The 20501-nt window shown below is 38.2% G+C and overlaps 1 protein-coding gene across 2 annotated transcripts in view; it reads right to left on the reverse strand.

The window, feature by feature from the left end:
- Positions 1-215: 215 nt before the first annotated feature.
- SF3B1 (splicing factor 3b subunit 1) overlaps positions 216-20501 on the reverse strand; it is a 72485-nt gene continuing 52199 nt past the window's right edge. For both annotated transcript variants that reach the window (XM_066344870.1, XM_066344871.1), the window contains 19 exons: positions 19130-19367; positions 17970-18182; positions 17758-17879; positions 15942-16139; positions 15743-15844; positions 14604-14783; positions 13511-13597; positions 12910-13180; positions 12483-12628; positions 12238-12384; positions 11755-11880; positions 11082-11303; positions 10247-10429; positions 10050-10161; positions 8515-8635; positions 7744-7875; positions 4709-4981; positions 1128-1344; positions 216-846 (listed from right to left, as the gene is read on the reverse strand). In XM_066344870.1, the coding sequence (XP_066200967.1) occupies positions 688-846; positions 1128-1344; positions 4709-4981; positions 7744-7875; positions 8515-8635; positions 10050-10161; positions 10247-10429; positions 11082-11303; positions 11755-11880; positions 12238-12384; positions 12483-12628; positions 12910-13180; positions 13511-13597; positions 14604-14783; positions 15743-15844; positions 15942-16139; positions 17758-17879; positions 17970-18182; positions 19130-19367 (3249 nt within the window). In that variant the 3' untranslated portion in view covers positions 216-687. The remainder of the gene's footprint in view (positions 847-1127; positions 1345-4708; positions 4982-7743; positions 7876-8514; positions 8636-10049; positions 10162-10246; positions 10430-11081; positions 11304-11754; positions 11881-12237; positions 12385-12482; positions 12629-12909; positions 13181-13510; positions 13598-14603; positions 14784-15742; positions 15845-15941; positions 16140-17757; positions 17880-17969; positions 18183-19129; positions 19368-20501) is intronic.

A 20501-nucleotide genomic window follows, 5' to 3' on the forward strand; every position in this document is an offset into this window, starting at 1 on the left:
CTTGAATCACTTCCCTTAAACATGTTCGTAAAGCATTTTGAGAAATCAAGAGATGAAAGGCGCTATGTAAGTGCAAAATAATATCAAGACAGTTCGGCAAAGGCGCTAGATATATTTTCTACAGTGATGGAACGGCTGTGCTAGTTTGAGATGAACACCCCCAAAGCTACTTTTCTCATTGTCACTTTCAACAGAACAATGAAATTTTGACAAAGATGCCATCACTTGATATAGTTTGTATGCTGCTACTTTCTATAAACCAGATGACAGAAAAAGAAATTAAGTCACTTATTCGACATAAAACCAATGCTTTATCAAAGTTCCGCATTTTACAAGTCATGTTCAAAAAACACACACAAGTTAGCATTTTGTACACAAATGTTTATTTCTCGATTAAACATTCCCTTTAAACACAAGGAATGAATTCTAAATCTTCATAAAGATGAATTAAAAATGAAATCCCTCCAGTATAGTGTGTGTAATCACTGTGTTCTTGGTCACTACTGGCATTTACTGTTTAACATCAAAAACAAGGACAGGTTATTTAAAAATCATGCTACTGGATTTCTAAGCTCTTTCTCTATGACCAGTTCTACACTGATCTGCAATGTTTAAAAGTTTACATCACCAAATTGAAGCAAGTTTAAGTTGTGAAATAGCTGTGCATTAAACACAAAATAAACAATATTATAAGATATAGTCAAGTTCATAACGAATATAGGTGTTCTTGTCATCATTGTAGATCCTCGGGTAATGTGCTATGAGCGCATCCTGTGAACCAATGTAGATGGAGTTGTAAATTTTCCAATACACATCTCTGACCTTCCGGGCTGGGTGAAACAAACCCTAGAATAATGAAAAGATTACATTATTTCCATTTTCAAATTACATACATAACCTTAACACAACTAACAAAGCATAAAAATATTCCAAACATTTCCCTTTAAGACAGAAAAAAAACCTGACAATTACACAAAACTGCAATAAGCAAAGACAAAATCTAATTCCTCCTCCCCCCAACTGTTTTCCCTTAGGGCACATACACCTCATTGAAAATTAGTAAGAGTAACTTAATTCAACTAAATTATTTATCTCACTGAGTAATCTTTTAAAAATCTTCAACCTACCTGTAAACAATACTGCAACATTCTACATGGTCCAATAGCAACCCTCAAGCCCTCCAGGGCTCCCATAACTGCTTGAATTACATGCGGAGATGTCTCAAACACATTGGGCCATACGTAGTTCAACAAGTGATTCAGCGAATCTTCACAACCAAATCCATAAACCCCAAGTGACATGTGCTGCACCACCGCACTAGCAGTCTGTCTGTGTACAAGGTCCCTGGCAATGGAAATAAAAGTTCTTTGTAAAGATTCAGTCTTAGTTTTACAGGAAATATTTGCCAGCCCATTAGAAAGTAAATTACAAATTCAGTACATGGGAGTCATCCTCACACCTGGTATCTGATATAGAATGCCTTTACAATGACTGAGTCCATTTGAGAAATTTTAATGACTCAAACTTCACTACAGCTCAAAAATAAGCCATATTTTCAAATAAATCTTTGAAAGGAATATGATCAAGAGAGCCCTGTGCAGTGTACATTTTAGTATACTACTAAAGAGAGGTTACATGACTTTTATGTATGAATAACAGTAAAATCTCATTTTAAACTGTAAGTTGAAAACCTTTAAAAGTAATCAATACTGTATACCAGTGGTAATCAACCTGGTCCCTACCACCCACTAGTGGGCGTTCCAGCTTTTATGGTGGGCGGTAGCAGAGCAACCAAAGTATAAATAAAAAGATTTAACTATAGTAAGTTGTTTTATAAAAATTTATTCTGCCAAACTTAGCAAAAATCCGACATAAAGCGGTAGAGCGTCGGCCTAGCGTGCGGAGGACCCGGGTTCGATTCCCGGCCAGGGCACATAGGAGAAGCGCCCATTTGCTTCTCCACCCCTCCGCCACACCTTCCTCTCTGTCTCTCTCTTCCCCTCCCGCAGCCAAGGCTCCATTGGAGCAAAGATGGCCCGGGCACTGGGGATGGCTCTGTGGCCTCTGCCTCAGGTGCTAGAGTGGCTCTGGTCGCAACATGGCGAAGCCCAGGATGGGCAGAGCATCGCCCCTGGTGGGCGTGCCGGGTGGATCCCGGTCGGGCGCATGCGGGAGTCTGTCTGACTGTCTCTCCCTGTTTCCAGCTTCAGAAAAATGCAAAAAAAAAAAAAAAAAAAATCCAACATAAAGTACTTGGTAAGTAATTATTATTATATGCTTTAACTTGCTGTAACTCTGCTTTATAAATTTTATAAAGTTACTTCCCTACTTTATAAATCACCATTACTGTGGAACTGATGGGTGGTTAGAAAATTTTACTACTAACAGAGATACAAAAGTGAGTGGCAGGTATAAAAAGGTTGACTACCCCTGCTGTATACAATAGATAACTAAATTAAAATTATAAATCCCTGGCCTCATTCAAGAACATCATTTGGCTCAATGGTAGAGCGTCGGCCTGGCGTGCAGAAGTCCCGGGTTCGATTCCCGGCCAGGGCACAAAGGAGAGGCGCCCATCTGCTTCTCCACCCCTCCCCCTCTCTTTTCTCTCTCTCTCTCTCTTCCCCTCCCGCAGCCGAGGCTCCATTGGAGCAAAGATGGCCCGGGCACTGGGGATGGCTCTGTGGCCTCTGCCTCAGGCGCTAGAGTGGCTCTGGTCCCAACAGAGCGTCGCCCCCTGGTGGGCACATGAGGGAGTCTGTCTGTCTCCCCGATTCCAGCTTCAGAAAAATACCAAAAAATTTAAAATAAATAAATAAATAAAATTTAAAAAAACCAAGAACATCATTTGGGACCTGACCAGGTGGTGGCTCAATGGATAGAGCATCAACCTGGGATTCTGAGCACCCAGTTTTGAAACCTTGAGGTTGCTGGCTTGAGTATGGGGTTGTCAGCTTCAGTGTGGGATCATAGACATGATCCCGTGGATATTGGTTTGAGCCCAGAGGTTGCTAGATTGAAGCCCAAGGTCACTGGCTTGAGCAAGGGGTCAATGACTCAGCTGGAGCCTCCCATCAAAGCACGTATGAGAAACACTCAATGAACAACTAAAGTGATACAACTATGAGTTGATGTTCCTCATCTCTCCCTCTCACTAAAACTAACAAACAAAACATAATTTGGGGAGAGAAAGAGAAAGACCAATCATTTCTTTCAAACATACAGAAAAAAAGAACTCTATCATTTCCTATGCTAACTTAATTTACATTTGTGACAAATTATTGAATTATTAATTTCATAATTACTTAACTAAGTAGAAACATTGACTAATGGGGTTTGTGAAGGATATAAAATTAGTTCACACTCTGCCCTCAAAGGTAGTAAGAGTACCTTAAAGGTACAAGAAAGAAAATACTTGAACTTACTAGTATTCTTATTTTTATTTTTTTAATTTAGAAAATTAATTTTAACAGGGTGACAATGATCAATAAGTGTACACAGATTTCAGGCAAACATCATTCCATCATTTAAATAGTCAATTATGTTGTATACCCATCACCCAAAGCTAAATCATTTTCCATCACCTTGTATGTGTCCTCCCTTATGAGCTTCCCCCAAACCTCCCTCCCCCAGGTAACCACTTCACTTTATCTATCTCCATGAGTCTCAATTTTATATCCCACCTCTGTGTAAAACCATATACAGTTTTTAGCTTTTTTCTGATTTACTTATTTCACTAGTATTTTTATTAATAAATTTTCCAACTAAAGTATTGTTTCTTTTCATTTAATAATTTTCAATGGCTTTATCACCCTCAACTAATTAGCACACAGAATTTTTAACAGTAGGTCACCTACATCAATGACTGCACTATGATGGTGCAGACACATGTCGCAGAAGAATACAAAGTATGATTTATTCCTACTTTACTGGGTTCCAGCTGGGCAGGCTTTTATGGAGTATAATTCTTATTTTGTCTCCCTGCCTTACAAGTTACTTGTGGTATCTTGTTGAGTCCTGATAAATCTCCCTTTTGGAAGATAATTAAAAGTAACTTTAATCTGTAAACAAAAGTAACCGAATGGGCTCTAACATAAGTAACTTATTTTTCCTAAAAAAATGGAAAATGAAACAGTCCTTTTCCCTTACTACTTGGACCTTGACTTTCCATTACATTTTCTTTAGTTACTTTTGTGTTTAAAAGTTACATTAGTCTAAATGGTTAAAGGTATCAGAAATCCACTGTCAACTCAAGGAGCAGTAAATCAATGGTCCCCATCTGAACAATCTGGGACATACAGTGCCAACAGTTTGTCTCTGACAGGCTCAGTTCAAAGGCCTAACGGAAATCTTTGCTTCATCTGCAGTAACAAAAGCTAGAAAGAGAAGGTCTCACTACCATACCAAAAGCTCATGCTCAGCATTTTCTCTAATTAGTATTTGACTTTAAGTAATTTTTTTAAAAAGTTGTTACCGGTTTTCAAAATGTATTTAGTCTAATAGATATGAAGAATTAAAAAGGATTAGAGAATTTGTAGCATCTATATTACTTGAAGAAAACAATGGTTATAGTTGAGTTTCATAAAAATTCAGGCTAGCATTTCCCTTCTTTACATGGTACATCAGGTCATGGAATGATTATTTCCATAAATTCTAAAATAAAGCAGGAATTTTAACTATTTTCTTGCACTTCATTCAAGTCACTTACCTATCCATTAAAGCATCTTCCAGTAATGGTGTTACAGCATAAATGTAGTCCTTTCCCATTTCACCAATATATTCGAACAAGAAGGAAAGTGATTTTAACACTCCATTTTGGACATTCAGTTCAGGAACTCTGTATTCATTCATTAAGGCAGGTAGTACTGTGAATGGTGAACATGTTTCAGCGACAATAGCTATTGCCACAGTGGTACAAACTCTGTTCTGCCTTTCCTGAACTTTGAGGTTGTTTAAAAGTGTGGCCAACACATCATGAGGGCTGAAAAAAATAAATGTCAGTAAACTGTTAGATTACAAGTCAAAACTTTTCAGAGGGAAAAGAAAAAACGCACAGGAATGAAAATTTATGGTAGAACCTGGCTGATTAGAGCACTGTCCCAAAACACCAAGGTTGCAGGATCGATTCCCAGTCAGAACACATACAGGAAGCAACCAATGAATGCACAACTAAGTAGAACAACAAATGAATGCTTTTTTCTCTCTCTCTCTTTCTGGTTCCTCTGTCTCTCTAAAATCAATCAATTAAAAAAAACTTCACGGTAAGTAATCACTGGGAACTTAGTAATTTTATGATAAAATACAATACTTTCAAGTCACTAGCATTATTTTTTCTACTTCAGAACTTCATTTAGTCTGACCAGGTGGTGGCGCAGTGGATAGAGCGTTGGACTGGGACGCAGAGGACCCAGGTTCAAAAACCCAAGGTTGCCCGGCTTGAGCGTGGGCTCACCAGCTTGAGCAAGGGGTCACTTGCTCTGCTGTAGCCCCCTGTTCAAGGCACATATGAGAAAGCAAACAATGAACAACTAAGGTGCTGCAACAAAGAACTGATGCTTCTCATCTCTCCCCCTTCCTGTCTGTTCCTCTCTCTGTCTCTATCACACAAAAAAAACAAAATAAAAAAAAATATTTAGTGTCCATTTCAATAAAAAAAATTCATATGAATTCACTTTCAAATGTAATGGGAGTCTTTATAATCTCCTGAAACATAAAGTTAAATGTTTAGATTATTTGAGCATTAAAACCATAGTCACCAAGGCCCTGGCCGGTTGGCTCAGTGGTAGAGCGTCGGCCTGGCGTGTGGAGGTGCCGGGTTCGATTCCCAGCCAGGGCACACAGGAGAGGCGCCCATCTGCTTCTCCACCCCGCCCCCTCTCCTTCCTCTCTCTCTCTCTCTCTTCCCCTTCTGCAGCCGAGGCTCCATTGGAGCAAAAGATGGCCCGGGCGCTGGGGATGGCTCCTTGGCCTCTGCCCCAGGCGCTAGAGTGGCTCTGGTTGCGACAGAGCGATGCCCCGGATGGGCAGAGCATCGCCCCCTGGTGGGCGCGCCGGGTGGATCCCGGTTGGGTGCATGCAGGAGTCTGTCTGACTGCGTCCCCGTTTCCAGCTTCAGAAAGATACAAAAAACAAATAAACAAACAAACAAAAACCATAGCCACCAGAGTAAAGCAACCTTATCATAGTATACAAACTGACATCTCCCATGCCACAACTTACAAAATCTATTTTCTTTTTCTTATCTTCCCTCCCATACACATTTACTACAGCTATTCTCCTTTAAACATAAGCACAACAGCTATTCATTGCAAATTTATATTAACGCTAAATAAATAACACTGCTACCAAAAGGAAATGGTGGGAAGACTTTAATCAATCTGATTTTAGTTATGTTTTATTGCTTAAAATCATTTTATTACTAATATGTACATAGTTCGATTCTGACAAAATAGAAGCAAATACCATAGATGTATTAATAAAATAGCTATAATTCACTAGTCTGTGGGGTTTTTTTATTTATTGATTTTAGAGAGAGAAGGGAGAGACACAGAAACATTGGTCTGTTCCTGTATGTGCCCTGACCAGGGATTGAACGAGCAACCTCTGTGCTCCAGAGCAATACTCTAACCAACTGAGCCATCTGGCCAGGGCTGTGGGTTAAAGAAAAAAATTTAAAACACATGAAACACTAATGTAAGCCTTGAATTCTGCTGATTTTTAAATTAAGAACTGGTCCAAACATTTCAAGTACTATCCTAAAGAGGCCCTACAAAATCTTGAAATTATTTTGAGAAAGTAACTTTCCACTCTGAAAATATTTGATGTGATTAAATAAAATTTAAAAACCGCCCATCGGCCCTGGCCGGTTGGCTCAGTGGTAGAGCATCAGCCTGGCGCGCAGGAGTCCTGGGTTCGATTCCCGGCCAGGGCACAGAGGAGAAGTGCCCAACTGCTTTCCCACCCCTCCCCCTCTACTTCCTCTCTGTCTCTCTTCCCCTCCCGCAGCCAAGGCTCCATTGGAGCAAAGTTGGCCCCGGGCGTTGATGGCTCTATGGCCTCTGCCTCAGGTGCTAGAATGGCTCTGGATGCAACAGAGCAACACCCCAGATGGGCAGAGCATCACCCCCTGGTGGGCATGCCGGGTGGATCCCAGTTGGGCGCATGCGGGAGTCTGTCTGACTGCCTCCCCATTTCCAACTTCAGAAAGATACAAAAACAAAAAAACAAAAAAACCCCTCCCATTTATATTAATTTGATTTAAATTTAAGAAAACATTTCCATAACTGAAGGTCAGTGGTTAAATAAAGTCTTCAGCCTGACCAGGTGGTGGTGCAGTGGATAGAGTATCGGACTGGGACATGTAGGACCCAGGTTCGAGACCCCAAGGTCACTAGCTTAAGCACAGGCTCATCTGGTTTGAACAAGGCTCACCAGCTTGAGCCCAAGGTCGCTGGCTCAAGCAAGGGGTCATTCGGTTTGCTGTAACCCCCCAGTCAAGGCACATATGAGAAATCAATCAATGAACAACTAAGGAGCCACAACAAATAATTGATGTTTCTCATCTCTCTCCCTTCCTGTCTGTCTGTCCCTATCTGTCCCTCTCTCTCTGCCACCAAAAAAAAAAAGTCACAATTGCTTTATTTTACTCGTTAAAAGAAATGTCTAAAGAAACAGAAGTATTTTTCAACACAACAGGTTTATTACAAAGTAAAAAAAATATGTATGCAAGTAAACAGTACTCACCCAATGGCCTTTGCAATATAACCAAATGTGTTGACTGTAGCTCTACGAATAGCTTTTTTGTGAGCTTTTAAGAGCTCCAAAAGCTCAAAGCAAATCCTCATCCACTCCCTTGCTGACACATATTCAGCTCCCCTAATTAAAAAACAAACAAACAAAAGTTAATTTTTTTTGTGACCGTAAGTTATAAAAGGTAAATTTGCAAATTTCAGTTCTGAAAACACAATTACCAACTCATCTTAAGCATTAAATAAAAATACTATTATTCAAAGGGATAGTTTGTCTTAAAACTACCATATTTCCCCATGTATAAGACGCACCTTTCCCAAAATTTGAGGTCTACAAACTGGAAACGTCTTATTACAGTGGTTGTAGAAGTGTGGCATTTCAAATGCCACAGATGAAACGAGGACGAGGTAATTAATATATGAAGACAGTGATTCATCATCAGACACAGATAAGGACAAGCTAATGGATGGGAGTTTTTGACAGTGATGAGTTGTATGAATTTTACGATGAATAAAATTTGAGTTCAATAACTTTATGTAAACTTTTTTCCCCAAATTTAGGGTCCTAAAATTAAGGTGCGTCTTATACACAAGAAATACAATATATTGCCAACCCTCCCGTTACTATGTAAATTGAAATTTCACTAAAATATTAATACTGAATAGCCTGATTATATATACTTACATTAGCCAAACCTGCAAAATAAATAAAAAGTGGTTAAATATGAAAACCAATAATGCTTATAAAAATGTTTAATCTGCTTACCTGTCAGCAATACGTCCAACAAGATCAATACAATTCTCTTGTACTTTCTCGTGCCTGTTCTTTAAGATGGGAGTGAGTCTAGGCAGAAGGTCTTTAATAGGTGGAGTCATCTTATGCATACCTATTTAACAGAGTCAACACACTATCAATTAACATTTGAAAGGCAACTGCTGTTCTTTACCTTTTACTGAGCAATGTAATATACATGACCAGGCATAAATATAAACTTACAGCTGCCTATGGAAAGAAAGCCCCAGATTCTGACCAGACTTAGAATTGTCGTTAACTCTTTATTAACAACTTCTGATTATGCATAGAAATGAAAGAAATTAGTGAAGTGATTTAAAGAATGATGGATATTCAACAAAAAAAGTTTTATCTGGTTCTGAAATGTATTTGTACACTGATATTTAAATATGTGGACAGCTTATGTTCCGGCCATACACAACAATATAAGCCAGAGGTAGACATGTAAATTAAAGCAAAATTTTCCAGAAAGGGCCCCCTTACCCTTTAACTGCAAAACAAACAGATCTCCAGTCTCCCTGCAATGCAGGGCATACTTGGATGGTATTTACACCTATGAAGAGAGAAAAAAGGAGGCAGCTGGCAGGGGCTCTTGCTCTAACTAGAATTGCTTGCTCTGATTCTCTCTCCATTTCCTTTCCCATGTTTCCCTAACCAACAATATGGTTTACAATTACCTGCAAACTAGAGCCCCACAAGTGGCCAAGTAATTGATTTCTGGCCAAGTAGCTATCTCTATCTTTAAGTATAAGGGACAAGGCCGAATTGGGGATTATATGTAAGTGCAATTGTTAAGGTCTCTGATGTTACATAAAAGGAAACAGTGGCCATCACAGCCAGCATATATTATGACCTCCTGCTAGGTTATTTCCACCCCTCTAGCCCTTGCAGAAGTTACTCTCACAATAGTCACAATTACAATGAGAGATTAAACATAGGAGACCTCCTGTTTGTTTCATCATAATGACCTTAAGGAATAAAAGTTTGCTCTTCACATCCAAGAGCATTTGTAATACACTAATTTTTATTTTGGGTTAGAAAACTGAATAGTTTTATAGAACTGGATATAAATAAAAACACCAGAACAGAACTTTAGCAACTCACTTTTCTCCCTGATTATGTTCCTAAAACTTAAAGGAGAAAAAACTGCGTAATCACTTATTAATTCAAAGTTGAGTAAATACATATTTTGTCCTAAAAGTAAATTAAAACATCGGAGTGGTCCCCCCGCCCATGAATGTATTTCGAGAGAGACACTTTTTGCATTGACTACTCCCACCTCTCTTGCAGGTCCCAAAATTGCCCTTTTTTTCTCTTTTAAGTAAAATATAAATGGGTTTTGGGAGATAAGATTATTGTGGTATTTCCTGACTTAATTATAATTTTGAAGTATGCAAAAAAAGTTTCAGAAATCATGACTCAACTCTGTATTTTACTTAAAAAAAAAAAAAAAAAAAAAGTTAAACACCACAGCAAAAACATTCTTACATGACCAGCAAATTCCATACCTATTACATTTACAATGGCCTTCAGTGCTCCAAGAATGCTGCCCAATACTTCAGGGTACTCTTCACCCAAATACTCATACAAAACAACACCTAAGTGCCCCATCAATTTTTCCTGTAGTAAAAGAAACAATGTTAAACGGTTACTTTTCACATTAAACTGTTTCATGAAGAAATAAGAATCTGTCATAAAGGTTTACCTCTTGACAAGTTTTCATGACAACAGCAGTTCGAGAGATCAAGTCAGCTGCCTGCTGCCTAACTTTTGCTGATTTATTATTTAAACGCCACAAAACTGTACCACAGATCTGAGGCAAGTAAGGTTTAACCCGTTTGCCCAGAGCATTGACCACTGTGCCAAACCCATTCAACATGACTGAGTCCTGAAAAGAGAAAAAAAAGTTAAATTAAAAAAAAAAACTACATTCATTGGGACTAGAATTCAGTTTATGAATGAAAGGCTGGCATATACTGATACTCAGTTTTTTAACAATGGAATTTAAAAATGAGAAGAATATCTCCTCATAGCTAACTGAAAATGAACACAAGCATTTTAAAAATTATTTCAAATTCAATTACTTTTTAGTGATATTTGCTTGAAAAGTAACATGATTTTTTACAATATGAAAGCCAGTGGCGAGGCCCTGGCTGATCAGTGGTAGAGCATCAACCTGGTGTGTAGATGTCCCAGGTTCAATTCCCAGTCAGGAACCACAGGAGAACCTCCACCTCTCCCCTCCATTTTTCTTTTTTTCTTTCTCTCTTCCCCTCCTCCCAAAGCCATGGCTCAATTGGTTCCAGTGCATTAGCACGGGCAGTGAGGCTCCATGTAGCCTATGCCTCAGGTATTAAAAACAGCTCAACTGTACACATGGCTCGTGGTAGGCAGAACATTGGCCCCAGACAGGGGATGCCAGGTGGATCCCAGTCGGGGTGCATGTGGAAATCTATCTCCCCACCTCACTTGGGTAAAAAGGAAAAAATAAATTAAAAAAAGGTAAATCAATGGCAGCTTGTACTAAGTAGTATCATTACCTCTGTAGTCTGTTCTTGGAAAGCATAAAGAATACCATCAATCAGTTGTTCTTCAAGTTTATGATCAATATCAGCTGCTCCCAAGTTGCCCATAATTTTCTCAATTGTTTCCATCACCATTTTTCTGTACTGTTCAGCCTCATCTTTCAGATCATCCACAATCCTGGATATAATTTCTGCTGCACCTACTTTGTTTGCCAACTCCACAGTAGTATCAACTAACTAAAAAGAGGGGGAATAAAACCACTGAATTTATTGCTCTTAAAAGGAAATAAAGATATATCATAAAAAGCAAAAATTCTAAAGATATTATTCATCCAGTAAAACATGAGAATATTCAACTACTACTTTTAGAACATTTTTGAGCTACCCGAAAAAATTTAAATTTGAATCAAGGTGATTAAGGAGGTAAGATTATATTCATGTTTCACCTAGCCAGATCAAATATTTTTATTTACTAGACAAAAACATCAATATATAGTAGGATATGTCTTCTAAAATGCAAAATCAAAGTGGAAGCTAATTGAGTAATTAAAACACTTTTCCTTTCACAATCAAGCACATACAAATCATGTGGTTTAACAGGGCAAAAAATAATGTGTAAGATGCATTCCAACTGACTGAAGAATTAGTTATAAAAAATTTTGAAAAATATTTTTTAAAAAAAGCTTACCTGTCGGTAATTTCTTCTATCCAAAGCCATTCTGTGTTGCCAGAAGTGTTTAAAAAAAGGAGGCAGAATCTCTGTTTTAATGTAGTTTGCTTCTACACCATCTGTTCCACAACACTGCTTTACCACCTAAAAGGTTAAAAAAATAATAATCATGAAAACAGTACTGGTTTAATATACAAGTTTGTTTTTTTTTTAATTTTTTTTTTAATTTTATTTATTCATTTTTAGAGGAGAGAGAGAGAGAGAGAGAGAGAGAGAGAAGAGGGGAGGAGCTGGAAGCATCAACTCCCATATGTGCCTTGACCAGGCAAGCCCAGGGTTTCGAACCCACGACCTCAGCATTTCCAGGTTGACGCTTTATCCGCTGTGCCACCCACAGGTCAGGCACAAGTTTTTTTAACGCTTTAAAAATTCTCTCTGAACCGTAAAACACACCCAATTTAGATGAACAAATCTAAAACAACAATAATTTGGAACAATTACCTTAAGCACAATTTTCTTCATTTCTTCATCAGGAGATTGAAATTCTCGAATAAGAATTAACATCACTTCTCTAGTATAGTAGTTGGCATATTCCGCATCCATGAGAGGAATAAGATACCCAATAGCCTTTAAGAAGGCTGCCAGACCCTATTTTAAAGTAAACATATATATATATACTTAGAAAATTGAATTAAAGCTGCCTTAGATTTAATGAGTAGGAAAAAAAATTCAATTGGTAAACCTACCTTTCCTCTGTGTTGGCGAATACCTTTCCATAGAGGCTTTAACACAGAATCAAAAGATTCGATACCATAAGGAGTTGCTGCTTCAGCCAAGGCAGCAATGGCCAAAGCACTAATGGTCCGAACTTTCTGCTGCTCATCCACAAGACCTATAAATCCAAATACAGGTTTTTAACTAAACAAAAATAGTACCTAATTTCCAGATCATCCAGAGTCTAGCAATATAATCTAACTGCAGAATCTGTTCACATTAGACAAAATTAGGCAAAAGTCATAATAAACCACAGCCTATTAGCAGATAATATCACAAATCCCATTATAAACTATATGGTGCTTATGTAGTTAAAGTCCTTCAATATGTCTCCCAAATCAGTAAACCAAATTTCAGGGCACCTGTCTTATAAATTATAGACAAAGTTACATAACTTACCATGTTCAATGATTTCAACTAAACTTCTCAAATGTGGCAAGATGGCACAACCCATAAGAATAGCTATTTGCTGTACAATCTTAATACCAGTGTGTCTTGCTTGCCAGGACTTCTTGCTTTTGCACACAGCTTTTAAGAAGGGCAATAATGAAGGAATGCCCAGGGCAGAAGCTACAACAGCAAAAGCTCTAGCTGTTGTGTTACGAACATATTCATCCATGTTATCTATATCAGGTCTCATGGTAGAAATCATAGTAGCCAGGCCAGCAGCCTAAAAGGTCAAGAAAAAAGTCGTAAGTTAGGGGAGGAAAGAGAAGGAGGGGGTGCCAGGAGGGGAGGGGCACAAAGAAAACCAGATAGAAGGTGATGGAGGACAATTTCACTTTGGGTGAGGGGTATGCGACATCATCAAATGTCAAAATAACCTGGAGATGTTTTCTCTGAACATATGTACCCTGATTTATCAATTGTCACCCCATTAAAATTAATAAAAACAAAAAGTCATAAATTAGTAAAATTAACCCTCAACCATTTCCTTGAATAATCAAGTAATCCATCAACAGATATAAAACTTTCTTCCTTAGAAATAGAATAAAAATACCTTTGCCAAATTAGAAATAATCTCTCGGCCTTCCACTCTAGCATAGTAATCTTCATCAATCAACAATGGTTCAATGACCACAAGGATCTGAAAAAGAGAAGAAGCTGAATTTTCACACCAATTACTGATGCCATACTCATGTAACAGAATTAAATACATACAGGAAAGAAAATTTTTTTATTATAGCATGTCCTTTATGTAATCTAAAAACACAAATATACAAAACTCGTTTTATTAGAAAGTTTGTAATTATCAGGTCATTCTTAATCAAGGAACAAATTAAGAATTTTAATTGTACAATTTCAAATCCCATATGAAGATGAAAATTTGGAACTGTTAACTACACAGACTAACAAATAGTTAATATTTTGTTAAAAAAAACAACAACTTATACATCTGTATCTGCACTTTGTAATTCCAATCCATAATTGCCACCAGCAAAAAAAAAAAAGGGGGGGGGGCGTTCTTAACACTAAAGGGCGTGCTGTAAGAACATAAATTTTTCTCTTCCTCTTCTCCTCTCAATAAAGCAAATGAGCCCTGGCCAGTTAGTTCAGTCAGTTGAATGTCATCCCAGAGCACAGAGGTTGCCGGTTCAATTCCCTGATCACTACACATAGGGACAGTTCAATGTTCTTGGTTCCTATCTCTCCCTGCCTCTCGAAAAAGAAAAGAAAATAACAAACCGGCCCTGGCCGGTTGGCTCAGCGGTGGAGCATCAGCCTGGCGTGCGGGGGACCCGGGTTCGATTCCTGGCCAGGGCACATAGGAGAAGCGCCCATTTGCTTCTCCCCTACCCCTTCCTCTCTGTCTCTCTCTTCCCCTCCCGCAGCCGAGGCTTCATTGGAGCAAAGATGGCCCGGGCACTGGGGATGGCTTCTTGGCCTCTGCCCCAGGCGCTAGAGTGGCTCTGGTCACGGCAGAGCGACACCCCAGAGGGGCAGAGCATCGCCCCCTGGTGGGCGTGCCAGGTGGATCCCGGTCGGGCGCATGCGGGAGTCTGTCTGACTGTCTCTCCCCATTTCCAGCTTCAGAAAAATGCAACAACAAAAAAAAATTAAAAATTAAAAAAAACAAAAAAAACATAACAAACCTTATGCACATATGGTCGAACTAAGTCATCAAGTTTGTATAATATTCTATCAATAACTTTGACAAGTAAATGCCGTTCTTGATCCTCAAGTGTAGGAGACATCAGTAGAGGAAGAATCTGATTAAACAAAGGACCAGCTCCAAACTCCCGAGCTTTATCAGTAATCTGACGCAATGCAGCCTAAGGGAAAATAAAAGTAAAACATTTGTTTCATTGTAATTAAGCATTTTGAAAAAGTAATTTACTCCATGATATTCTGTAATCAAACTTTCACTGTAAACTTTACAGAGTAGCTTAAGTTCACTTCAATCAAAGTTTGAATTCCTATGAAAGAAATTCAATGTTTCAGTTAATAAAAGATAACAGAATAGACACACTGGGGTTATAAAACTCTACTTCCCCTAAAGCAGCGGTTCTCAACCTGTGGGGTCGTGACCCCGGAGGGGGTCGAATGACCAAAACAGGGGTCGCCTAAAGCCATCGGAAAATACATATTGCCTGCGGTCCTGCACAGATGTGATTGCATCATCCACCCGTCCGTCCGGGGACTAAGGGGCGGGGGAAGCGGGGAATGCTCCACAGTCCATAGCAGCGCATTACGTGTGTCCAGCGCTTGCTGACATCATCAGTGGGCGGGTGCAGCAAGCGCCGGAGGACAGAAGCCTAGGAGGCGGAGAGGCAATGAGAATACATAATGCATATCAGGTATTTACATTCCGAATCATAACTGTAGCAAAATTACAGTTATGAAGTAGCCACCAAAATTATTTTTTGGTTTGGGGTCACAGCAACATGAGGAACTGTATTGCGGGGTCACGGCATTAGAAAGGTTGAGAACCACGGCCCTAAAGGATTGCCCATCTTCAAGCCATATATGGTACTACTCCAAGTCCTCACATAATTCTATTACTTTAGGAATGAGTCTTTAGCATGTTTTAAAGGCCTTGAGGACAAAAAAGGAATCTCATTTTTCAACATTCCTATTAGCATAAAATTCCTTAATTATAAAGCTAAATTCTTCATGTTATACATCTTTTATTCCCTCATACTGTGCCCTTGGGTAAAGCTGAAGAGGTTAATTATAGGTTTCTAAACATAAAATTACAATGAATACGATAATTTAATGAGCTGGTACTTACCTTTCTCATTGGAGGTGTTCCATTCTTAATTTTTAAAAGCAACTTCATTATTTTTCTTTCTTTTTGCTCTTCTGGACTAAGTGTTGATTCATCAACATCAACCTAATAGAGTAAAAAGAAATTAATTTAAAGGTGGGCTAAGACATTATCATTTTGAATCCTAAATAAAAATCATCTTATTTCTGTTACTATCACTTACCAAAAGCTTGTCAAAGTACTGAATATCATCAGGTTTTAAAAATGGAAGATTTCCAGATGGCTGGTCATTAACACTTTTCATAGTTCTATCTTCAGTTTGCATGTGGAAACCAGTCATACCACCCAAAGGTGTTGGAGTTGCTGTCAGTTTTCGAGCTGGAGTTCGAATGGGAACATAACCAGCTGGAGGAGGAAGTACCTAATACAGTTGAAAAAAACAGATTAGGGTTTTCCTGACTTGATAAACTAAGGAATAACATAATAAATAATACTTGCATTTAAAGTATTTTACAGCTTGTCAGCTAGAAAAAGTTTTGCTTGGAGACAAATTATTTGCGATCCCATTTTAAATTCTTGATTATAAGTTTAAAATATGTATGACAAATATTCGTATTTCTTGTCTGCCAATAAAATTTAAGTATATTAGGAGTGTGGGAAAATGAAGTTATAAAATTCTGATCACTTTCAAACATTAATCTATATAAACATGCTGACAAGCCAACATGTCATATAGATGGAACTAAGCTCACAAAAGTACACATAAACAATGTATAAAAGGTTGTATTTTAATAATAAAATAAGAATCACATAAATTTCTGCTAAAAGTAAATCCTATTGTCACTTTACAAATATCAGTTAAATGCATATAAACTAAAACCACAATATATTTATTTACCAAAGACCTGTAAAATAAACACTATTTGAATAAAAAAAATATTCACTGAAGATTCTTCCCTCCTGTTGTTATTAAAGAAATCAATGAATGCAATTAAGAATGCACTCAGGGCCCTGGCTGGTTGGCTCAGTGGTAGAGATTGGCCTGGCATATGGATGTTCTGGGTTTGATTCCCTGTCAGGGCACACAGAAGTACTCATCGACTTCTCCACCCTATCCCTCTCACTTCTCTCTCTCTTCCTCCTCCTGCAGCCATGGCTCTATTGGAGCAAGTTCGCTCTGGGTGCTGAGAATGGCTCCATGGCCTCAGCCTCAGATGCTAGGAAGAGATTGATTACTTAGTAACCAAGCTATACCCCAGATGGGCAGAACATTGCCCCTTAGTGGGCTTGCTGGGTTGATCCCAGTCGGGGTGCATGCAGGAGTCTGTCTCTGTCTCCCCTTCTCTCACTGAACGAAAAAAAGTATGAACTCAGGCAGTCAATAGTAGGCGCACAGTATCTATACTGACAGCTTTTAAGCAGAGGCTACAAAAAGTTATAAACCAAAAATTCACAAATACCTGAAACAAATACTTTAATATAAACCTAATAAGAGGGAAAAAATATACAAACTGTAAAAAAGCAATAGGAATTGGCAGAAAAGGCTCTCTCTGTAAAGATCATCAGAGAGGTCTAACCCTGGTTATAACATCATCTATATGCTCACAGACTAGCAAATGGTCCTTGAATATCAGGTACCCCCCAAATTTTATAGTTCAAAAAAACCTCAGGTTGCTAAAAGAGAATATTCTTTTATGGGCAATCTATGAACTTATCAAACACAAAACCTTGTAAGACACAAAGTTAAATAACCATAACCTAACGTGAGCTTAATCTTGGACCTACTTATTAACTGAAACAAGCTACTTCATACCCGCAAGGCAGAACTTCTCAAAGTATATGATCCTAACAAGTCCTTGAGATTTCTCACCTTTCAAAAGTAATAAAAAGCTGCATGTCATTCATTTTTCTTCACTCCTATTACACTCTTTAGAACTGAAATAAAGCCAGTGCAAACATGACTTATAAATTTTTTGAAAGAATATTTAAAATAAAATTCACATCCTAAAAACCATCACATTCACATTCCATGTTATTACCTTATATCCTTCTGGGAACATAGCATCTAATTCTTCATCAGAAAGTGGGCGATTTCTCTCATCAATTTCTCTCTCCCACCGCCAAGCCTGAAGCTGTTCAGGAGTCATACTCATTATGTGACCTAATGAAGAGCAAAAAATTTTAACAATCTACAGTGCAAATAGTTATCATAACACGATGCTCAGGATACAAGACAGTTAAGAGTTTCTACCTGGAGTAGGGGTGGCCATGTTCATGGCTGGTGTGCCAATTGGTGTTTTTCCAGGGGTCAGAACAGGAGTGCTTCCACCCATCTGACTAGCTGGTGTTTCATCCCAACGTGACTTTCTTTTACTGGCTCCAGGAGTGGGCGTTTCACCAATCGAATCTCCGCCTCGATCTGTTCGAGGTGTCTCAGCCCATCCACTTCCATGGCCAGGAGTATCTGTAGAGAAAAAGAGTGAGTGTGTACAGTCTAACATTTTAACCAGTGTCAAAAATTTATTTTTATTCTTAAACACATAACATTCCCAAACTGTTCAAGTTAAAAAACAGGATATTCCTAATATAAAGGCCCATTTGAGGTTTAAATATTTCATATTTATCTTCCCCTTCACTATTTGTTTCTTTGCCACTGATTACAGAAACAATACACAGCAAACATTAGGGAATAGGAAAACTATTTCTTTAAACACCCATAATATCACAACCCACAGACAGCCACTTTATGTATCTTGAGCCACTTTTCACTTCTCTATACAGTTGAAATTGCTCTGTAAGTACAGTTATACACTGCTTTTTACACTCATTACATGTTAAGTACTCTCCCACATTAAAAATTCTTTATAAAATTTTAATATACTAGATATATTATTAAATCTTAACTTGCCACAGCTAATCTCAGAAACAATTAATGAAATAGTTTACACAAAAGATAAAACTTAGAAAAATTACACAGAAAATAGTTTACCAGGAGCTGGGAGGAGACAAAAATGGGGAGTTACTTTTTAATGGGTCTCGAGTTTCTGTTTGGGATGATGAAAAAGTTCTAGAAATGAATAGTGGTACAACACTGAATGTATCTAATGCCATGGAACTGTACATTTAAAATGGTAAGAATGGTAAGTTTCATGTTATGTACATATTACCACAATAAAAAACAAGAGGTTATGACCTAAAAACTTTACTTCTTTCTCAAGTTTTTCCTAAAATAAATGTTAAAACTCTTCAAAAAGGGAAATGAATTAGGCATATGATCTGCTCAGTTCTTTGTAAAGCAGTTGGTAATTTGCCCATCTAGCTAGGACTAGAAAGAACAGATTTTGGCTGAAACACACCACTTATCAAGTCAACAATTCACCCAAACACATGCCCAGACTCCACTAGAAGTACCTCTTTCTGTTTTGGGGGTCTCATCCCATCTGTTTTTACGAGCACTGGAAGTTGCACCTCCATGGCCTGGTGTCGCGTGGCCTGGTGTATCGCCTCGTCCAGGAGTAGCAGCTCCCGCTGGCGTGTGACTAGGTGTAGGATCCCATATTTTTGAGCCTGGGGTTGCTCCAGGCGTCTCACTTCCCTTTGCACGACCCGGTGTCTCATCCCATCTTAAGGATGGAGTATGTCCAGGAGTCTTAACAGAGCAAAATTATTTTATTTCGCACACCTAAACATCCACATAAAAATAACTGTAAAATATCTGTCAAAAAATTTCAAATATTATTTCACTAAGATGAAATCTAATCAACAACATAAAATCAAAACTGACTCATAAACACAGAGAACAGACTGACAGCTGTCAAAGGAAAGGAGAGTTGGGGAGCTGGATGAAAACAATCAAGAAATTAAGTAAAAAACAAATCAAAAATTTCAAACACAGACAATAGTATGGTGATTACTAGAGAGAAAGGGGGTAGGGGTCAGTAAGAGGGTAAAGGGGAGATAAAGGGTGATGGAGGGAGATTTGATCTATAGGTTTTGTAGACTTGATCTGTATTGTGAACACACAATACAATATATAGATGATTGAAGAATTATATGCGTGAAAGCTATTCATTTTATAATATTAACCAGTGTCACCCCAGTAAATTCAACAAAAACAAAAAAATTTAAGCAAATAAATGCTTTGGTTTTATTCTCTATAATTGTTAGAGTAGATTATCCTTCTGTTTCAAAATACATACTTTCTAGGAAATGTTTGCAACTATAAACAATTCAAGATTTTTTATTTTATTTTATTTTATTTTATTTTATTTATTTATTCATTTTAGAGAGGAGAGGGAGAGAGAGAGAGAGAGAGGAGAGACAGAGAGAGAGAAGGGGGGAGGAGCTGGAAGCATCAACTCCCATATGTGACTTGACCAGGCAAGCCCAGGGTTTTGAACCGGTGACCTCAGCATTTCCAGGTCGACGCTTTATCCACTGCGCCACCACAGGTCAGGCCAACAATTCAAGTTTTAATTTGGAGCAGTGAAAACCCTTAGTGTAAAAACACTGCATTCTGAGTATGAATCTTAGTTTTGCCATATTAGCTCTGTGATTTTGGGAAAGTCACTAAGGTTTCTGTGTCTTGGTCTGCAATAAAGATTTCAGCTTTAGGGCAGGTGGCAGTAGAAGAGGGTATGGATTGTACTGAGGGAGGAGACTTCACTTGGGGTGATGAACATATAATCCAATATACAGGTGATGTAATAGAACAGTACACCTGAAACCTATACAATATTATTAACCAACGTCACTCCACTGAATTCAATTTAAAAAATTTCAT

This window comes from Saccopteryx leptura, chromosome 7 (assembly GCF_036850995.1).
Source record: "Saccopteryx leptura isolate mSacLep1 chromosome 7, mSacLep1_pri_phased_curated, whole genome shotgun sequence".
Classification (NCBI taxonomy): Eukaryota; Metazoa; Chordata; class Mammalia; order Chiroptera; family Emballonuridae; genus Saccopteryx; species Saccopteryx leptura.